Source organism: Epinephelus lanceolatus, chromosome 13 (genome assembly GCF_041903045.1).
Source record: "Epinephelus lanceolatus isolate andai-2023 chromosome 13, ASM4190304v1, whole genome shotgun sequence".
In the NCBI taxonomy this organism is placed as follows: Eukaryota; Metazoa; Chordata; class Actinopteri; order Perciformes; family Serranidae; genus Epinephelus; species Epinephelus lanceolatus.
The window spans coordinates 21,090,153-21,111,675 of record NC_135746.1 but is presented as its reverse complement, the minus strand read 5'-3'; the positions used below and the strand labels follow the sequence as shown (position 1 = coordinate 21,111,675).

Sequence of the window (21,523 nt, the reverse complement as noted above, 5' to 3'; positions counted from 1 at the left end):
CAAGGACAGGCCATTGGAACAAACTCTGTGACTCTAACCTGCAGGGAAAGTCCAGAATCTGGAAACTTAGTTTGAGTTGGTTTATCAAATACAATGTTATATAGCTCTCCTTCAAAACTGCTGATCGTGAAATATGATGTTGGAGTCTGTGTGTTAATGTGAGCGTATGAAGTTTACGATTATGACGGTTTGCCACTGAGTGAAAAACTCAGTTAGGTGTTTGCATTATTTTGTACTTTGGATTTTCTAAATATGGGGGAAAGAGGAAGAGAGAGGGTGGGAGAGAGATAAAAATGCATGATCATCAATTTAAAATGAGGTGGATTTAAGTTATTTTGCTGAACATTTAATTAATAATCTGAAAAGCTAACTAGTCATGCTGCTCAATGTTTACATATTAATTATTCACATAGATGCAAAAAGCTTAAAGCAAAGCAGTAAGCACTGAACAAAAGTTAAATAATGGCTTTATCCTAAACCTTAAATTTTAGTCAGTGAGTTTATTTGACGGATAAAATGTATCTCAATTTATAAGCTTGTTTCCACTGTGTGGATTGTATGAAGAAGAAATATACTGACGCAGTGGTGGAACAAATATCCAGATCTTCTACCTACATAAAAGTTCATATACAGTAATGTAAAAATACTTTGTGCATCCCAAATAATTATAACCAGGTGTTCCAGGTAGTATAAAAAGTTAAATCAATTGACATTTAAATAGTATTTTACAGTTGTCGTTTGCTGAGTTGGAGCTAATTTTAACTTCAATGTACTGTTGGGTATAAAATGCTTCAGTAACAATGAACTGTAGTTTATATGCTGACCATGTAAAGTCTTAATCAGCAAAGTAGAAGTTATGGTCGTCAAATAAATGACGCAAAAAAGATGGAGATGTATACAGTAGCATAAAATAGAAATGCAGAAGAAACCGGGTATCTGCTGTTAGCTCACCTAGCAGCACTGAGCTAGCTAACGTTACAGCTCATCCGAGGAGGACGCCAGTAATGTTTGCATCTTTCACTGTCATGAGCATGAGCGTCTTGTTCATGGGTACATACATGCTTCTGAGAAGTTCAGTAGAACGAAAACAGTTTCTGGATTATCTTGAGTAACAAGGTCATGGTTTGTGGAAAGAGACATTGATGTTGAGTTTTTCAAAATTATACTGGAGAGAAGGCAGACATAATATCACCAACACTTGGCAACTCACACCAAAACAATCTAGACTGATAAAGAGCACTACAGGTAAGAGGAAAAATATGTATTTTTGATTTTGTGGACAAGAGGCCCATGACAGCGCGAGATATAAACATTAATGGCGTCCTCCTCGGCTGAGTTGTGACATTAGCTTGCTCAGTGGTGCTAGGTGAGCTAGCAGTAGATGCACACTTCCTTCTGCATTGTGATAGAGTAGGCAGGTATAGCTCTGTACAAAGAAAATTTATTTTTTGACCTCCAAAACCCGAATGCCTTCTAGTTCCATCATATTTGAGAGAAGGCAGACATCTCCACGCGGCAACTCACACCAAAATAATGTAGATTCATAAATAGCACTGCAGGTAAACAGAAAAATATTTACTTTCTACTTTTGGTGAACTGTCCCTTCAAGTGGAGTACTTAAGCATATGTACCGTAAAACTTCAATTAATAGCCCAGGCTATTATTTGCTTAAATCACTGAAATCAACAGGCCTATATGTGGGAGAGGCCTCTATATGGGACAGGCCTTTAATTAAGTTCACACAAAATTGTTGCTCAGCAAATTGTTATATATCTGAGGAAAAAATGAACTGCTTGGCAACCAGACCCAGCATCTAATTTAGACATGCGTTTATTTATCAAAATGTGTAACCACACCAGGCTAGTAAAAGGGACTGGGCGTTTAATTGGGATCAGGCTTTGATTGAAGTTTTTAAATTCCACCATCGGCAATAAGTGTCTAAAGAAACAAACACAAGTCAAAATGTCGACTTCTCTTATAAACCAGATCAGACTTAACAATATTTTGGCCATGATAAGTATTTTGTTTTAAAATTTATTTTATTTGCCAGTGTTTATAGTCATCCGTGGTGCAGTGGTTAGCATTGTTGCCTCTGTTTCTTGCCCCTTCTGTGCGGAGTCTGCATGTTCTCCCTGTGTCAGTGTGGGTTTTCTCCAGATACTCCGGCTTCCTCCCACAGTCCAAAGACATGCAGGTTAATTGGTGACTCTAAATTGTCCGTTGGTGTGAATGTGAGTGTGAATGGTTGTCTGTCTCTATGTGTCAGCCCTGTGATAGTCTGGTGACCTGTCCAGGGTGTACCCTGCCTCTCGCCTAATGTCAGGTGGGATAGGCTCCAGCCCCCAGCAACCCCTAGCAGTTACGGAAAAAGAATGAATCAATTAAAAGTCCTAGGTTGACAATATCACTTAAGTATCATCAGCAAAATATAAATGTAATGTAAAATTGCCTATGTGAGTGTTACACAGCTGTTATACTACATTATTAGACTATTATTACTGATGCATTAAAGTGTTAAGTAGCATTTTACTGTTGAAGAGGGGTTAATTTTAATCTTGCATACTGATGGGTAGTTTAATCTCTAATGCATCATATTTTATAAGCTCACCATAACTCTGAGCCTGTAAAGTAACTAGCTAACTCTAGCATGGAATTGAAATACTCAGTTAAAGAATTAGAAACAAGTAACACACTACATGACACTACTACAGGAAGGATGTCCTTTTTAGAAATGTAAATGAAAAGCCTGGAGATAAAAGAATACATGTTGATTCATGATGAGAAGGAAGAAGCAGGAGATGAAAGCTGCGTGCCACCTGAGGTCGCAGCGGTCGGTACAGCCAGCAGGTACGGCAGGTTTCATGGTTATTTAAGCAGAACATACAGTCACACAGCTGATAGACAGAATGGATGAGACCTGCAGTATGAAATACGATTTTAGCAGATGGGCAACATGATGAACCATTACATTATGTATGATGAGTGCCAGTTGGCTTTAGGCTGTTCTGAAAGATTTATTTCAGTCAAGCCCACTCACTCCACATGCACTTGCAAGATAGAGACAGACCTATTCTGGTGCAGTTCAAATAGTCTCCTAAAATACACTGTAGTCTGTAACACCTCTCAAGGATCACTACAATATTCCTACAACATCTCTGTTTATAATATCGCTGAGATGCAATAACTCGGTGGGTCGCAGGTCCAACCTGAATGGACCTCAAGTGACTCGCCAACGTGTCAGCTTTGTAAAAAACACACTTTTTTTTTGAAGGACAGTGAATTTCCTGCACAGAGAAGCTACTTTGAAATGTAATTTTCTGCTGAAGAGTGAGCGACGACTGGACAGCTACATGACAGAGACAGCAAACTAGCCCAACAACACGGCCAAATGCAAGTATGACACTGAATATATAAACTGTGTGGACCTTGAACTAATGACTAAGGAGAAATCTGGACCAGTTAGGAACCACTGCTAGAACTAACTGTATCAGTTATCTTTCTGGTATTGTTAATTTTGCTTATATTTCATATTTCAACAACAATTAAGCAGGAATTTATACTTGTGCGGCAGACCTTACATCGTAGCCTACGCACGTCGCCCATGCCGTTGTGAGCATTTATACTTGTGCGGTGGTGTGTCTGTGTCACTCTGCACTTACACCTCCAGTACACTAGTTGACAGTGAGGTTTCTGTGAAGTGCTGTAAAGTTAAGTTGATTCAAAACACACCTAAAACACACAACATGGCTTAATAGCGACAGTTTCAAACTCAAGTACACAAATCAGCTTCACTATAACTCTCAGCATTCACAGACAAACACTTGTCTTTATCTGGACACATTTTCCCCACAAATATAGCATGCTAACGTTATTAGCACAAGCCTATGGCATTTTTAAATGTATACATTAGCCTAGCAGCTGGCAAACTTTTCCTCTACTTACATGAATCCAGGGACAACAACAATATTAACAAAAGTAATGTTACAAAGTTCGACTGCATTACCACTCACAAGGTTCACTGACAAAACTGTCTTATACTAAACACGTTTTGCAAACAAATATAACATGCTAATGTTATGTGCACAAGCCTTTATTTTACATTGTATAAATTAGCCTAGCAGCTAGCAAACTTTTCCTTTACTCACATGAAACCAGGGAAGACAGCAACATTAACAAAGGTAATGTTAAAAAATTCGGCTCCATTACGACTCACAAGGTTCACTGACAAAACAACTGTCTTATACTAAACACGTTTTCCAAACAAATATAACATGCTAATGTTATTAGCACCAGCCTATGGCATTTTACATTGTATAAATTAGCCTAGCGATGAGCGAATACTTCCTCTGTTCATATGAAGCCAGGATAAATCTCTAAGTATAAATCACACACAAGACTTAAAATGCTATTTTGTGGAGGCTTTACTGTCTTTGCAATTTGCCATTTCTTATCTGTGAAACTAAAAGTAAATAAAAGCTTTCCACTAAGGGAAATGGTAAAAAAAAAACAACAAAAAAAAAAAACGGTGTAGGCAACGTGCGTAGGGTCTGCTCCACAAGTTTAAATCCCGTTTAAGAGTGATTCCCGCTCAGAGATCTGCTCACTTTACATTATCGCTTACTTGTTTAATTTGTTGCACTGTACCTGAATTGTTAATGAGGTATCAATTAATTATGTTAGACATACAAGAGATAGTGCACACTGTATTGTAATACTGAAATGATGTACCAAGTTTCGTATCTGAGGTTTGCACAAATGAACAATGCCAACATCTGTTCTGGTGATAGGGTTGACAAATCCTTCCCAAGTGATGATAACCAATTAATATAAAATGAAATATTCATTTTCAGGGTAACAGAATTTATTTGAATTAGCCATGAATGTCGAGGAGATAACACATTGTTCCTATTCAATTCACATTATTCTGTTTCATGGTTTAATTGATCTACTTTGTGTAATGAAAACTGTATTCATTTACAAGACAAGCATGTACTGCATAATGTGCTGCTGACTTATATCCATAAAAATAAAACAATCATATTCTATGAGCTACACCTCCTGTGTTACAATACACAGACAGATCTCTTAATCCTATATACAAATGTTCACACACATGCCTAACACCTCACAAAGACAAATCCATGTGAGTCACTGCACCTCACAGAATAAAATGTCCACGTTTTTGTCATGACGGTTATAAAATAAGGCAGTTTTAATCACCGAATGTTGACCTTTTTTTTTTCCCCTTTAGTTAAAATCTCACTCTAATATGAATACTCATTTTCTTCCTCTTGTTACAACGACAAAGGCAGCCTCAGTTCTCATGACGACAGCCAGTTTCTGTGAATGTTTCTCTCCATGATTAATGTTTTTTTTTTTTTTCTTTTTCAGTCTACTTCCCTGAAGAAATGACACATGTAGGCACTGCGTCCAGACTGCGGTCATTAATCCACAAAGATGAAAACACACATCTTTGATCAGCCAGGGTTAACTGTGAAAAGAGAGAAAGAAAATTATGTGAAAACCTGGGATGCTACCAACAGAATGGCTGCACTTCAAAGGCACACCCACACAAAATCCACACATATTAAACCAGGAAGCTATTCACAAGCCACACAATGCACGAGTGAAATGCATAAAAAGCAGACAGATATGGGAATAATCTTGGTCTGCATGTTCACAAGGAGTGAAATTTGAAGTCCATTTTCAGATATACAAGTACCTACATATACAGTACAAACTCTAATGTTTGCAGCTAGCCTGGCTCTACCCAAAGGTATTCTGGATATTATACTGTTTTTTTAAATTGCTTTTTTTTTTTAACAATGTCTCATATAGAAGTGCTAGTGGGCTGATTTTGTTGATTTTGTACTTTCAGACAGAGCCAGGCTAGCTGTTTCCCCAGTTGCTAGTGTTAATGCTAAGCTAAGCTAACTGGCTGCAGCTCCATATTCACAGCTGCATTTCAGAGTGATATCCATTTAGAAGTGGTGAAATTTTAATGTTATGTAATGTAAGCTAACGTTAAATGTCTTGCCTTTTATTTAATTTTTTGTTGGCTTTGCTGACAGACAGACTGCTAGCCGCATTAGCAACTGGAAACATGGTGCCCACTGCCAAACCTAAAGTCTCCACTGGTTGGCCTTGGCCACTTTGCACTGAGCACCATCCTGGTAAGGTGGGAGCTAAGCTAGCTTGCAGTGCTGCTTATTTGTGATTACCACTGGTGATGTCGTCCAGGTGGTGGGATGCCGTTGTTGTGGAAACATGGTAGTCACCCTTGTGTCTACTCCCATCTCACTCCTGTGAGTAAATGGCTCCATTTTGATCTGCAAAACCCCATTAGCACTCTTAACTATGTTAGCACCACTAGCACTGCTAACAGTGCTAACAGTAGCTAACAATGCTAAAGGGGGTTTGCGGCTTAAAACTGAGCCACTTACTCACTGGAGTGACCTGAGGGGAGACTGAAAGGTGGGCACAGTGTTTACACAGCAATACTGCTGGGTCAGGACCATTGATGTATAAAGAGAACTGGATACAGCTCTGGAGGCAGGACCTCGTTCATCCTTGTGAAAGTTGCTTAGTGGTGCATGAATCCAAAAACCAAACTACCACATATGAAATCATCCAGATGATCTGCGCTGCTTCTGCGTCATAGAGCAAGTGCACTAGCGCTAACTTGAATGAGGATAAAATGATTTAATCTTGTGGCTCTCTTCTATTTCCAAATGTTATTGGACTGAACGGATGGAACGAGTTACTCTGTGGCAGTTGTAACACTAAAAAAATGTATCCACTGATTTTTCTTTGGGGAAAGAGCCTTTTTGGGCCCAATGGCATCACATGACAGACATGGGAGTTGTAATTCCACTGTTAAGCCACAACTAAAATTGAGTTCAACGCCTGCCGCACATCCTGGGAGCCTGGTCAGGACGGTGTTACAAGCAGTAATCCCCAAATGAGCGGCTCCTTTAGCTAGCTCCCAACTGACTCAAGTTGTACGCAGTGCAGTAACCTGAAGAGCAGCAAAATTTACCTACAGACTAACATGCTATGAAAAATATTCTCAGCAGATAACTACTGCCTTAATATTCTACTTCTTGCAAAAATTATTACTGCCAAATCAGTCTGCTTTTTGTGCACTAAGCATGTGCAGCAAGCCAATTCCCCCAAACCATAAAACTATTCTTGTAACAAGGATGAAGTCCAAACATCAAGTTCATGTCTTCACACTCAACTGCAAATTTAGAAATCACACAAAAACATGCCTCTGGCCACATTAAGGCCTCCTGTTAACTGCAAACACACATGCAGAGGTGCAGTTACCCTCTGTCCCCCCTCTTTCACTTCCTTCAGAAGAACATATCATCATCATCATCATCATTATCGTCATCATCCAATGGCCAACTCCAGTCTTTCAGGCCAAACTCAAGCAATCTGAAACAGTAAGTACGGAGGTTCATTGAGGGGTAAGAAGCCTTTAGTGCTTCATGATCTGCTGGGGCAATACATGCCAGACTCAGCAGGGGGCAGTGTAGAGCTGTGAGTAGTTTAGTGAGCGGCTCAGTCCTGCTTGTTATGATGAGGGGGGTGTTACTGGACACACAGCACAGCGTTTTGGATGGCGGGCAGGTGCAACAAGCTCTTCTACTTACAGTCTCCCAGCATGAGAGACGTTAGAATGGTGGGGTCGGGGTCAGAGGTCAGTGGAGGATGATACGGAGCATGGGGCCAGTGCTGAGGGATGAGAGCCAGTTAGGTCGTGGCTAAGACCAAACTTTGACAACTGATGTCTTAATCAATCACAGAAAACAAGACAGTTACAGTTAGTGACTACCATACTGGTTTCTTACTCAACTAGGTGGTTACTGACGGGAATCCCCAAAAACACAAGGTCTCTCCTGTGTTGAATGCCTCATGCACCTTCTCATTGGCTCATATTGGGTCATTTCCTCACTTTTTGGATATACTAGTTAAACCACAACCTAAAAAGTTGTTTATTGACCTAATTTTTGCTTTAATGCCAGGATTAACCAACAGGTTAATTTTACACTTGGATCTTTAGCGACGAGACTTCCCTTCAGATTTTCAGATGACTTTTAAATGACTGCTGATACGTTAACAAATTAACCATCATAACATTATATTGAAACTAAACAGTGCTAAAATTCAATGACATTTAGATAGACTAAATTATGGCCCAACAAGACAAATCTAGTATCTTACATCATAAGCCCTGTTCCCACTGAGCAGTTCGGTTCAGTTTGGTACGTTTTTTATTCTGTTTCCACTGTGAAAAGTTGTGGATGGTACCGATGGAACCGTTCTGTACCGTTCCCATTTTTGGTCCCCCCTCTGTTGGGGTACCTGGCACACAGATCTGGTACTAAACGGTGGAGCTGTGAACTCTGCAGTCTGATTGGTCAATAGAGGACGGTCACTCTGCTAAGGGCTGAGTTGTGGCTGTTTTTTTAACCACTGTTCGTACTGTGGCAAGTTTTACATTAGTAAACTATAACTATAAAAATAAAGGATGTTTTGCTGACTCTCACTGCGGCCTTTTTTGTTTGTTCTGAAAATGTCGGCGTGCAGCCTCTTTCTGTGGACGATAAACGAGGTGCAGACTTCCATCTCTGTCACCGATAATAAGGGAAATACAGTGAGTGCTGGACGGAGCAGCGAGTGACAACAACCTTGTCCACTTTTAAGAGTACTGTTTGTGGTGGAAACCCTAGGGTCTAGGTACCATGTCTGAGGGGTTACTTTTGGTTCCAAAGGTACCATACTGAAAGTGTTTGGTGGAATCAGGGCTATAGATGCCCACACTGGCTTACAAGCAGACTATCAGCATCCACGTATGCAGGTGTGAGACCAAATATACAAATAAAAGGAAAACATTGTCAATATAATCTGTATGCCTTTATACTGGTGTACTATCCAGTCTTTGATTTTTAGAAATAAAACCAGCCCACACTTTGCCACTCAGTCCAACTTTTCATTTTCATCAAATTAAACTAATTCATGATTTCTGTTCTGCATTCTTACAAAGGTTCATGCAGGTTATTATATAAAGTATTAACGTGCACTCAGAGCACAGGCTGACTACGTAGCTCGCAGATGCGTGCACACCCATGTTGGAGCATTAATGTTGTATACAGCACTGTGCAAATGATTCAGGCATCCTGTTTAAATCAAGAAATCCCGTGTCAGCCACCACTTTTGGCCTCTTTTACCTGCAAATAACTGAATAACTAAATTTTAAACCAAAATTTACAGAAAAAATAATCCTTTTTTTTTTTTTTTAAGATTAGCTCATATTTTTAGTATTTTACCCTGATTTTTTTTTTTTGTCCCATAGTTTACAGTAAATTAAGTTCTCTTGTGACAATGACAGGAATGGGGCCAAACAAAAGTGAGCTGCAGATTAAAGTCCTTTGCACACTAAGTCCGTTCTTTTCCTCCGAAAGTGTCACATGTCTAAAAACAAATACAACCTCACATGTGTCAATCATCTTTGCACACTGAGTTTGAAACTTTATAAAATAACAAACAGTGACTCTGACCTTTGAATAAGATGGTTATATCATGTGTAAACAGTCATTGCAGAAACAAAAAAGTCAAAAATCTCCTGTGTGCGGTAAAATCTTCCCCGTCCTCACCTGGGCTTCCCTGACGGCTGTTGCTGTCTGCTGGGCTGGACCTTGATGGCTCCGCGATGTCTCGCCGACATATGAGGTGACCCCCTGGGTGAAGGCCGCGGAGAGGCTTGTGGAGACGAGCGCGCTGTTGCTTCAGGAAGGCTGTTTTGTATTGCTGCGGGAGGACTCAACGTCGGGTGTTTCCTCGGGATGCGTTTCAGGAGGTTACTGACCCAGCGCTGCTGGTCCTCCTTGGAGTTGGCCAGCAGAAGCAGCTCTTTGGCGGTGGACATGTCATAGTTTACTGTGAAAGGAAGGGATTTAAATCAGATTAGAAACAAGAGTTCTGTGGTTTTAACAGCTGTTTTTACAAAGAAATCAAATCAAGTAATTTTCCAACATAACAGCCAAGCCACACTGAAGGACCAGAAAAAAAGAAACACTGCATTACATTTATGCTGAGTTTTATATTTTCTTGTATGCTGGCTAAATACTATGGTGCAATTTCATGCTGCACATTGTGGTAGTGTTGTGTTGGACTGAAGTACACTGAAAAATGTTTATAATATTTTGCCAAAAGGTGTCCAAAAGCATGCACATTCAGACGATGAACACTAGGTGCTGGACAAGAGATAATGCAACAGACAGAAATAAAGAGTCGGCACATTAGACAATGCTCCCATGAACATATATTTAATTTAATTACCACCTTGGTGATGTTTCCAGTGATGTTACCTGACCTGGCAGAGTATGTTTTTGAAGGTGTGTCTCTATGTTGTGTTTTATCTGATGAAGACCATAAAGCTCTCAACGTCACCTCAGTGGTAATTAAATTAAAAATATGTTCATGGGTGTGGGTTTTCTCCTGGTTCTCCGGCTTCCTCCCACAATCCAGAGACATGCAGATTAGGTTAACTGAGGACTCTGTATTGATTGTAGGTGTGAATGTGAGCATGGATGGTTGTCTGTCTCTATGTGTCAGCCCTGTGATAGTCTGGCGACCCGTCCAGGGTGTACCCTGCCTCTTGCCCAGTGTCAGCTGGGATAGGCTCCAGCTTTAAGCCTGATTTATGGTCCTGCGTTAAATCAACGACGTTGCTACGTCGTAGGGTACGTGGCTACGCAGAAGGCTCGCTGTAGCCCCCGGCGTAGCCTGACGTGCACCTCCCCAAAAATGTAACTACACGTCGAGGCGACGCAGACCCAGCGCAGACTGAGAGGGCTGTGATTGGTTTGCTTGGTAGCAACGCATTTCCGGTTCCGTATTTCCAGATTGCGCCATCCCCACCATCTCTACATCTTCTGTTGCGATCTAGATGTTGCAGTATTAAGGCCCATTTATGCTCAACGTTCAATACGGATACGGACGGAGCCGTCTGTCCGTGCTCCGCGTTCATTTCTCTGTGACCGGAAAAGCCGGAAGCTAAACAAAGAATCAACTAGAGACGACGATAACCATTCAGGAAAGGAACGCAGCCTCCTACCGCTCTGGCGATGAATTGCACCGCGACGAAATGGAGTGAAGGAGAAGATCGAAGGGTTCACAACGGCGTCACGGCAACGACGTAGGTACGTCGTAGGTATGCCGCAGGACCATAAATCAGGCTTTACCATGACCCTGTGCCAGGATGAGCAGTAACTGATTTATAGAGCTGAAACTACCAATTATTTTTTTGACCAAAAGGTCATTAATTGGCAACAATTTGAAAAATGATACAATCATTAGCATTGTCATTTTTCAAGCAAAAAGGGCAAATATGATTAGTTCCAGCTTCCATCCATCCATTCATCCATCCTTTACTATTTCCTGACATCTTGCAGTCTAAACAATAAATCAGAAAATAAATCAATGACTAATTGATGAGGATTTACTAATTGCCCCTCTTTAAGGTACACTGTGCAGCAATTGTAGGCTACTGTTTGTAAACAGAATCACAAGGAAAAGTGAAAGCCAAAGCCCACTTTATCTTCCTGGCATTTTGCATCGCTTTTTTTTTATTTATTTAGTTATTCTCTGCGTCGTATCTGCAATTTTCGTAGCTTCCTCTTTGATGTGTGCTGCTTATTGTCTGGCACCTGGTTGCTAACTTTCTTATAAAGTTCCAACCTCAAGTGTGCGCTGCATCCTCAAACATCCCGAACATGGTAAAATAGGATGAACATCAGAAAATACAGGCTGAGGGCAGATACTCTGCAGATAAATACATCGCCACACGCTTCTTCTGTATGAGTCTAAACATTACTTTTTAGAAATATTCTGCATAGTATACCTTTAATATCTAATAAAATAGGTTTCTATAGTGGGAAATCCAGCAGCTGCTGAAACAAGCAGAATCGTGGTGGTGTACAACTTAATGCTGGCTCCACAGAAGAGGTTAAGTTCCCTATCATCTCTTGACTGAGCGTTCTTACCCTTGCAGGGCACAATCACTTCCTCCTTTTTGTCCAGGTGATCCTTGTGGCACTTGGTGCGACAGCGGCGGCACTCGAGGGCTGGCGGGGGCTTGAAAACATGCCACAGGGGCCGAGTGCAGGCCTCGCAGCTGGATGGGAAGTGGTACAGAGTGATTATGAACTCGTGGCCCTTGTGGCTGATGTAGGAGGGACGTTCACCAAATGCCGCAGGCTCAACTGCGACCTCCTGATCCCGTTTGATCTCGCCTTCGTTGGCGTACAGGATCTTTGGAAAGAAAGGAGAGGGAGAGGAGTTTTATTGAGGGTTTATTAAGGCAGGCAGTTGAATTGAGAGAACCTCATTTATACTGACAGTCTGAGCGGAGGGAGAGGGGAAAGAAAGAGACGGTAACAGGAAGTGTCCTAGCTCATTACCTGGAATATCCTTGGAATTTCTCTGGCATCTGCACGGTATACATCAGTTTGAGTGACAGGGCGGACATGAAACAGCTTACTGTTGGATGGAGAGAGACAGAATAGTTGAGAGTAGACCATGGTGATTAAGTGCAATTAATAAGGGTATAAAAATATCATAATGTGTAGCAGCGAATATGTATACTTAGATGAGTCGGTTTCCTCTTTTAAGGGACTTTACCCTGATTGTATTCTACTGATTTTTAAACAGTCATTATTTTTTACTGCTGCTTTAAAGTTTGCCTTTTGTTCTTATTCTGTATTTTATCTTATTTTTGCTTTTAGCCACACTAGCAGCATGGCTGTCCACTTCTTAGGCCCCAACAGGTCCTCTGACTTTTCCTCCAGTGCCACCATGAGGGTCACATTTTTAGTTTTCAGTGAACTGTAACTACTGGATGGATTTGGCAGAAATATTCATGTCCCCTTCAGGATGAAGTCAAATATTAAATATTAAATTTGTCCAATGCTTTGGTTTATGTTCAAATACCAAAAGTAATGACTTTCTCACCAGCCTCAGTACTTTGTGTTTAGTGCTAATTAGCAAATGTTAGCATGCTAACACGCTCAACTAAGATGGTGAATACAAGGAACTGATTTCTGTTACCACTGACATTGTGAGCACGTTAGCATGTTGATATTAGGATTTAGCTCAAAGTACTTTTGTGTCTAACATGCTAGCATGTCTGTTTATGATGATGTTAGTGATGGTAGCGCTGCTACCATGTCTGTTTATGATGATGTCTGTTTAGAATGATGATGTTAGCATTTAGCTCAAAGCATTTCTGTGCCTAGCATGCTAGCATGTCTATTTATGATGTCTGTTTAACATGATGTTGTTAGCATTAAGCTCAAAGCACTTCTGTGCATAGCATGCTAGCATGTCTGTTTATGATGATGTTAGTGATGCTAGCACTGCTACCATTTCTGTTTATAATGTCTGTTTAACATGATGATAGCATTATCAGAAGGCGGAGATCTCTGAATGTCTGGTGGCGAGACTAACATTAAGCTCAAAGCACTCCTGTGCTTAGCATGCTAGCATGTCTGTTTATGATGATGTAGCATGATGATGTTAGCATTAAGCTCAAAGCACTCCTGCGCTTAGCATGCTAGCATGTCTGTTTATGATGATGTTAGTGATGCTAGCGCTGCTACCATGTTAATTTATGATGATGTTAGCATTTAGCTCAAAGCACTTCTGTGCCCAAGTACGACCTCAGTTCTGTTAAGTTCTCTATAAATGCATTTTACCATCATAAGAAATGTTTGGTATTACATGTTCAAACCCCGCTTTAAATGACTTACTCAATGTCCAGGGTCATGAAAGGGTTGGCCTGCTCTCGGTCCTGCTCGCTGTTGTAGAACAGGATCTTCTTACTGCTCACAACTATATACTTTAAAGGAAAAGGCAACAAGGGCCGAACGATTAGAGCGGGATATGACTAAACGGTAGTGGTATTTGCTAAGAAAACAGATGTGTATATGAAATATAGCGGTGGATACATTACTTTTTTTTCCCAGCCAAACCGCTTTTCTTTCTTGTTAGGAACTGAAATCCAGCCCTCCAGCCTGGAGTCTAATTTGCAGAGAAAAAAAAAACAAAAAAAAAACAGGAAGATGTTAACACAAAGAGGAGAACTGCCTTCAATCGTGTGAACCACTTGAAAGAACACCTTGACATTTCCAAATGGCAGCATTTTCTTTAAACAGCCCTCATCACTTGGGAGAGGAAATGATTCCTCGTTAAAACCAAAGGGCAAGTGGCAGGAAGCTTTGCCACTTGGTCTCAGCAGCAGATTATTCAGTGGGAGCTGTGCGGATTATAGGGAATCTGCAGCACACAACACGGTGTCTGGTGAGGAAAAATAAGCTCAAGTGGAAAGCTTTTTGTTCTAGGCTCAGGAAAAACTCCACACACAAACTTCACTCTTGGAGAAATGTCCACATCTTTTGCAGTGGAATAAATTTGAGCAAAGCAGGCCGTCATCAAGCTGTGAGTATTCAGATGTCCGGTTAATATTAAAAAGGATTAAAGCACAGCAGAGACAGAGTCAAGGGTAAAGGGATTAGTTGAAACTTTGCAGGACTGAACCAGGGTTGGGGGTATTTCTTTCACGTATTAATTAATTTAGGAAAAAAGTCAAATTTTAAACCAGTGTAACATTGCTGGGTCATTGTATCCCCATCCCAGGTTTGCACTGCCATGCAGGGTCACCTGCAGGTTCAGCCTCAGGGGGCTGTTCGTAGGTGAGGGCCAGGGGACGGTGGCCCTGCTCCACCTGCCCGTCATATTCTTCTTCATTGTCGTTGTCAGAGTCAGAATCGAAGAGAGAGTGGGCAGAGTGAAGGTTGGGTCGTGTGTCAATGCGCACAGATTTGTGTGTGCGCTGGTAGGTGAAGGACATTGATTCGGAGGTGTGAGACTGAGTAATGCGCACTGTGCCGGACCCCGAAAAGAGAGGTTAAGGTGAAAGGAGGTGGGGGAGGAAGAGGCATAAAGAGGAAAAGGTCAGCAACAATTGGCCTGGAAGAGACTCAACGTCAAAACAAAGGAAACAGGGAGAACTCAGGAAGAGGGGCTGCAGGAAGTGGAATGCAGGAAGTCTATTTGACTCTTTGAATGTACACTAAACAACAATATAAATGCAGCACTTTTGAGCTGAAATGAAAAAATCTCTGACTTTTTCAATGCATACAAAAGACTTTTCTTTCAATTTTCATATCCAAATTTGTTTAAAGTGTGTTAGTGAACACTTTGCCAACATTATCCATAACCCATCCACCTGACAGGTCTGGCATATCAACATGGAGGATTATTACACAGGTGTGTCTTCGGCTAGTCACAATAAAAGGCTACTTTGAAATGTTTCGTTTTGCCTGTGAATTAAATGCTCATTTCACGACCATAAGCCGTCTCCATTGCCATTTCTGAGAATTTGGCAGTACATCCAACCAGCCTAGTGAGCCAGCCCTGGACCTCCACATCCAGCTTCTTCACCTGCAAGATCATCTGAGGTCATCTTCAACTGCAGGGTCATCTGGCTGGTTAGAAGAAGCTGGATGTGGAGATCCTGAGCTGGTTGGATGTACTGCCAACTTCTCAGTAAAGACATATGAGACAGCTCTGGTGGACGTTCCTGCTGTCAGCATGCTGATGGCAAGCTCCCTCGAAACTTGACGTCGTGGCATTGTGCTGTGTGATCAAACTGCACATTTTAGAGTGGCCTTTTATTGTGATCAGCCCAAGGCACACCTGCGTAGTAATGATGCTGTTTAATCAGCATCTTGATATGCCACACCTGTCAGGTGGATGGATTATATCAGCAAAGTTCTCACTAACACACATGTAAACAAATTGGTGAACAAAATTTGAGCAAACTAAGCCTTTTGATAATTTGAACTCATATTTTTTTTCCCCCCCAGAAACAAAAGAGTTGCGTTTGAATTTTTGTTCTTTGTACATGTGGGTGCCAAATCATAGGAGGATGGGTGTGAGATGAAGACTCCTTTGTTTGCCTACCTGGGTATCCGTCACCCATGTCCAGGTCGTTTCCACTGCTGATGCTGGTGGAGTCCAGAGAGTGAACGCTGAGGGAAGAGATCTGGCAACGCAGCTGCTCGATATCGCTGTCTTTGCTGTCCAACGCCATCTGAAGCTCCAGACGCACCTGGTTCTCTTCTGCTATCAGCTAAATAACAGACACAAGCAGACTTTAACTGCAGTTCAGAGTGTTTACTCTTGTTTGTAATTTGCATAAGAACTGATAACATGTTTATATTCATGCTATTTGTTCGGTGTACTGACCGCCTGCATATCCATCATCTCTCTCTGGTATTTGATGATGGTGCTGTTTAGCTTCTCCTTCTCTGCTCTCAGCTCCAGCTGCAGCTTCCTGTTCTCCTTCTCCTTCCTGTGCACCTCGGTGCCGGTGCCTCGGTGGCCTCCTCGCACCGTCTCCCTCCTGTTCATCACCTCGGCCAGCTTGTTGACAGCCTGGAAGTAAAAACGCAGCAATAAAGCTTTTCAGAGATTTACTTGTGATTATTGTGAACTCAGGAAGGTCTGCAGGAAAATCAAAGTTGCTGCGAGATAGATATTTTAAAAACTTGTTTCAGATCTCAGTGATTTTGCCCCGAGTTCAACACAAAGCCTGCAGCTGAACATTATTCTTAACAACAAATGATGTGACATAACAGTCGTAAAAAGTCAGACGGTAAAAGTAGGAGACTATAGAAAATATCCCAGGCCTTCCAGACCTGTGTAGGCGCCCAGACACACACCTGAATTTTTAGTGTCCTTTCATTCTGCAGCTGCTTTTCAAAGGACAGTTTGAGCGAGTTCATGTGCTTCTCCTCCTCCTTGGCTTTCTGGAACTCTGTATAAATAACAGATACATACTTAACATAAGTTTTACAGAAGTAATCCATAAATTACAAGTCTGAAGACCAGTATTCTGCCGATCTGCAGACACTTGCTCCCCTGATGAAGAGATTAATGGCTACTTTTCATGACATTTTTACAGCCCTCTCCCTATAAATCATCCAGATATGTCAGATGGTTTTTTAACACATTTTCCAGGACTGAGGGAAATGTCGTTCCAGTAGTAATGAGTTCTCTTTTTGTGGCGCTCCTTAGCTCCAAATGACACTCACGTTGCTGCATGTCTTTCAGCTGGTTGTTGAGCTCCTCTTTCTCGCTGGCCAGGTTAGCCACATCTACCGTCAGAGTGCGGTTGGACTCCTCCAGCTGTGGGGACGTCAGGGTAGAGGTGATGTGAGTGTCAAAGAAACAAGCAAGATAACTAAACGGCACATTTAAAAACACCAAATGCTTAACATTAATAAGAACTGGAAGAAGAAATAAGAAAGAGACAATGTACTACATTAGTAGATTTTTAGGAGGGGATCATGCATTTGGTCGTGTGTGTCTAAATGTGTGTATCTGTGTCTGCAGCATATCTCGAACACTACTGGACCAGGATCAGCCTCATATTTTGTGTGCACATTGATGACTGTGTGCTCATGGACCTCTCACGGTTGTGGTGATTCGCAAATGTTAAAAAAAATGTTTTATTCCATCACTGACTGCAAACTCCTCTTAACCAACTGGGGCGGGCTGCAATTCCTCCACAAAGTCATGGAGCAAAAGGCATTTCCAGCAATCAGCTAGGCCAGGGGTCAGCAACCTTTACTGTCAAAAGAGCCATTTTTGGCCAAAAAAGCTCTCAAATAATCTGCCTGGAGCCGCAAAACATGTTTGAGCCTTGTAATGAAGGTAACAGTAAGTTTAAATTCACCCATTAACATTACTAATAGGTCTAAATATGCCTTTACTGATATGTTTTACAAGGCAGCTACTCCGCAGTGGGCTATTTATGATTGTTTGGTACTTTAACTTAGCAGGGTTGGCTGTAAAAGCAAACGAATATGCCCACACACTGTTTAATTCTCGACTCTCCTCCAAGACTTTTTTCGATCTGGAGTCCATAGCTAGGTCCAAGACAAGCCATTGCTATTAAGGTTCAGCAAAATTTAAAGTAAAAGGTGATAGGCCGTCTGATGAACATTTAGTTGATGAAATGTAAAAGCTTTTTTTTTTTTTTTTAAACTCTGAAGAGGCTACACATTTTTACAATACCGAATGTAAGAATCACTCAAGGACTATGACAATGAAAAATTGAAATCAAAATGTTAAGAAATAGCCATTAATAATTTCTTTATAATTTTTTGCCAAAGCCACAGGGAGCCGCTGGAGAAGGGCGAAAGAGCCACAGGTTGCCTACCCCTGAGTTAGGCTAAAATCAACAAGCCACACTGTTGCAGGTCACATTTTGTCCTCCGTCGTGGGCCTTAAACTGACATCCATAGAAAAGTTTTTTGATAGATTTTATTATTTCAGTTAATTTTTGGAACAGGAACATGTAAATAACAAAGAATGATTCAAAAAAGGTCAACAATACATCACTGTAACCAAGTATTTGGTGACCTGTTCTGTATTGTACTGTTCTGTGTTCTTATTGATTACTTTTAGTCTGTCATTTGTCTTTTTGGCAATACGTGACACCTGAGCAGATTGGCTTAATTTCTTTCACAGACATGGGAAGGAGGCAATGAGCAATGAACGAAGAAATGACCCAAAAAAATTGCAAAAAATTATAAAAAGAGAAATAAAAACCAAAAAATTAGTAAAAAAGAAATTAGTAAAAATAAATTAAAAATGCAATAATATTAATAATAATAATAATAATAATAATAATTAGAAATATAGTTTTTGCCAAGCTTTCTTTTTTCCTAGGTTTTTTTTCCCATAATTTTCTTTATCTATTAATTTTTTTGCAATTTGTGGGACATTTCTTACCAAGCTGCTCATTGCCTTTTTCCCCCATGTTTTTGAAAGAAATCACATCAATTTGCTCAAAGTTCAAAGGTTTAAATACTTGCGAAAGTCGTCTGAAAGCAGCACAAGGAAAGTGACGTCACTCCAGGTTGTTATTTAAACAACAAAAACTTCCTGGATGTAATTAATAAAAAAAAATCACTCTCTGATCTCACCGAGCTGATGGTGGCCTCCTTGTCGCTGAGCTCCTGTTTGTGTCTCGCCATCATGTCTTTAATCTCCAGCTCCTTCATGATCTTCTCCTTCTCCAGGTCCGAATACTGCTCCTCAGCGATGGAGCGAGCCAGCTGCTCAGAGTCCGCCTTGGTCAGACTGGCCTCCAGCTGGGTTGTCAGGGAGTCCCTGTGGAGAGAGCAGGAGAAGGAACTCTTATTATCTTGTTAACAAATTGCTACAGCTGGATAAATCCTACCCCTGCTGTTGTTATGCCAGTCAGACACACTCTGCCGTAGTGTGGACAGACTTTCATTTATGAATGACCTTTTTGTCAATGCACAATTTTCCAAGTGAGAGTTACACTGGATCAGAGTGTAACTTGTTATCCTCAGTGATCTTTGGCTGTAGTGCATCTGGGAACGCTGCTAATCTGCTCCACTCATTCAGTTAAAGGTCAAGTCCTCCATTTTGGCTGACAGAAGGCAAATAACACTAATCTGGAAAGTCTGTTACCTTCTTAAAAAACAGATAGATGTTATCTTTGTGGTATTATCCTGCGAATGCTTCACTGCCACTGACATTTAACTCTAAAAACTCAACCTATGAATTTCACGCTAAACATGTGCATGTTACAGTCCTGGAGGATTATTAATGTGCGCCTCCTCCTGTACTGCCTTAATATGCACATTCAGCACATCCAATGCATCAAGAGCCGCGCCTCATTTTCGCAGATTGTGAGATGGAAGCCTGATTGCAGAAACTGTTGAATATTTTTTGGCGCATGCCATTTTTGGCTTTTTTCCATGTGTACATTTTTAGAATGGAACCTACATGTTGTTTTATAATTGAAACACTAGAAGATCAGCTCCTTATTTCTGCCCTCCCATATTCAGCTGTGGTCGGTGAGGTATGTCCTCGAGGCTGCGCAGCCATCAGCCACTAGGCAAGTTCCTCCAATAACGATAGCTGGTAAAATGCCCTATAGGTGCCGTTTAATTGTTCAAATTGTAGACCCTCTGATGTGTGTGCTGTTTACAACAGAGCAGAAATATCAGGTCATTTTACTGCTGCAGTGTTTGAGCTGGTTACCTCTCCTCCTGATATTCTGCCAGTCGCTGCTGCAGCTCTTTGTACAGCTTATTCCTCTCATCTCGCTCGTCCTTCAACTCACGAATCTGTGTCTTGTAAAGGGTCTAAGGACAAAAACAGTTTAGGATTCAGTTAATTTCTATCACAGATTCTGGACGCAGGTGGAATATAAACATTTGACCCTCTCATTGTGGAGAGATTGAGAGTTTATTTTACTAGTCTGACAATATTATGTTGTCTCTGCTGAGGGCTGTTATATTGTTTGGCAGTCACGACTGCTTGTAAACAAGGTACACAAAAGAAGAAAAATTGTTGTTAAGACTTACTGTGAAATACTGCTCAGCCTCCAGTTGGTCCTTCAGCTCCTTCAGCTGGTCACCAGCCTCCTGTTTCTCCCTGGAACAGGACCAACAATCTGTCAATCACTGCTGCTGGCCAAATAACCACCAGAGCCAAAGCACTTTCCTCAAACCAGATACGATGAATCAGAGTCTCAACAACCATTTGCCAACAACGTTACAGCAAACTCAGCTGCATTATGTGTTTATGCTCAGTATGCATTATGCTTATTATGTGATTTATGTGTGACTGACCTGCGGAGCTCCTGGTTCTGTTTCTCCAGGACCTGCTTCATGTCCAGCAGGTGGTTGAGCTCCTGTTTGAGCTGTTTCTCGGAGGTGCGAAGCACCGACACCTGCTGGTTCTGCATTTTCAGATCGCTCTGACTCAGGCTGCGCTTGTGGACCTCCTGCTCCAGACGCAAGCCCAGGCTCTTTACCTGCACAAACACACATGCACACAAGCATGTTCAGTGGTGGCACACAAGCTGCAAAACAAACTGGTGATAATTTACATTACAAACAATCAAATAGTCTATTAAAAGTCTAGAAATGAGGACAAATGCCCAACGTGTCATTTTTATGGCATATTTTGTCTGAACATCGGTTAAAAAGACTTGAAATGTGAAAAGGAAAAGCTGCAAATATTCATAGTGAAGAAAATAACCTGCTGTTTGGCATGTTTTTAAAATAGGTATTTTTTAAATGGCTACAAATTTGGAATGTTGTACAACCACTTGTCAAAGAAAATAATTTTAGGTCTGGATTATCTGAAAAACAGGAAATATTAATGTCCTCCATTATAATTAAAGGTAAATTCTGCAAATTTTATGATATTCTACCCAGAGAAGGTTATTCATCTTTTATAACTAAATTAAATATCTGGGGAAAAGATCTTAGGATGGTTTTAGATAAAATTACCCAACGAAACATTTATGAAAGAAAATATTCCTCATTTACAAGTAAATATTTATTTATCTGGGGCTTGGTTGAGATAAGATTTGTATATTTAATATGTAAGACTGTTTGTA

The 21,523-nt window shown here is 40.9% G+C and overlaps 1 protein-coding gene across 6 annotated transcripts in view; it reads right to left on the bottom strand.

Moving 5' to 3' along the window:
- Window positions 1-4,843: 4,843 nt before the first annotated feature.
- Window positions 4,844-21,523, bottom strand: part of LOC117270871 (rho-associated protein kinase 2-like) — a 54,190-nt gene continuing 37,510 nt past the window's right edge. Inside the window, exons 19-35 of one of the 6 annotated variants that reach the window (XR_013493149.1) lie at window positions 20,748-20,932; window positions 20,481-20,550; window positions 20,155-20,258; window positions 19,065-19,251; window positions 17,166-17,259; window positions 16,794-16,888; window positions 16,318-16,506; window positions 16,033-16,201; window positions 14,728-14,949; window positions 14,021-14,088; window positions 13,818-13,906; window positions 12,471-12,549; window positions 12,054-12,321; window positions 9,663-9,945; window positions 7,659-7,740; window positions 7,330-7,440; window positions 4,844-5,491 (exon numbers count right to left, since the gene is read on the bottom strand). Coding sequence is in view for 5 of the 6 variants with exons in the window: in XM_078173865.1 (XP_078029991.1) it covers window positions 7,356-7,440; window positions 9,663-9,945; window positions 12,054-12,321; window positions 12,471-12,549; window positions 13,818-13,906; window positions 14,021-14,088; window positions 14,728-14,949; window positions 16,033-16,201; window positions 16,318-16,506; window positions 16,794-16,888; window positions 17,166-17,259; window positions 19,065-19,251; window positions 20,155-20,258; window positions 20,481-20,550; window positions 20,748-20,932 (2,187 nt within the window). In the remaining variant the exon portion in view is untranslated. The remainder of the gene's footprint in view (window positions 5,492-7,329; window positions 7,441-7,658; window positions 7,741-9,662; window positions 9,946-12,053; window positions 12,322-12,470; window positions 12,550-13,817; window positions 13,907-14,020; window positions 14,089-14,727; window positions 14,950-16,032; window positions 16,202-16,317; window positions 16,507-16,793; window positions 16,889-17,165; window positions 17,260-19,064; window positions 19,252-20,154; window positions 20,259-20,480; window positions 20,551-20,747; window positions 20,933-21,523) is intronic. The other 5 variants (XM_078173866.1, XM_078173865.1, XM_078173867.1 and 2 more) reach the window with 5 other exon arrangements.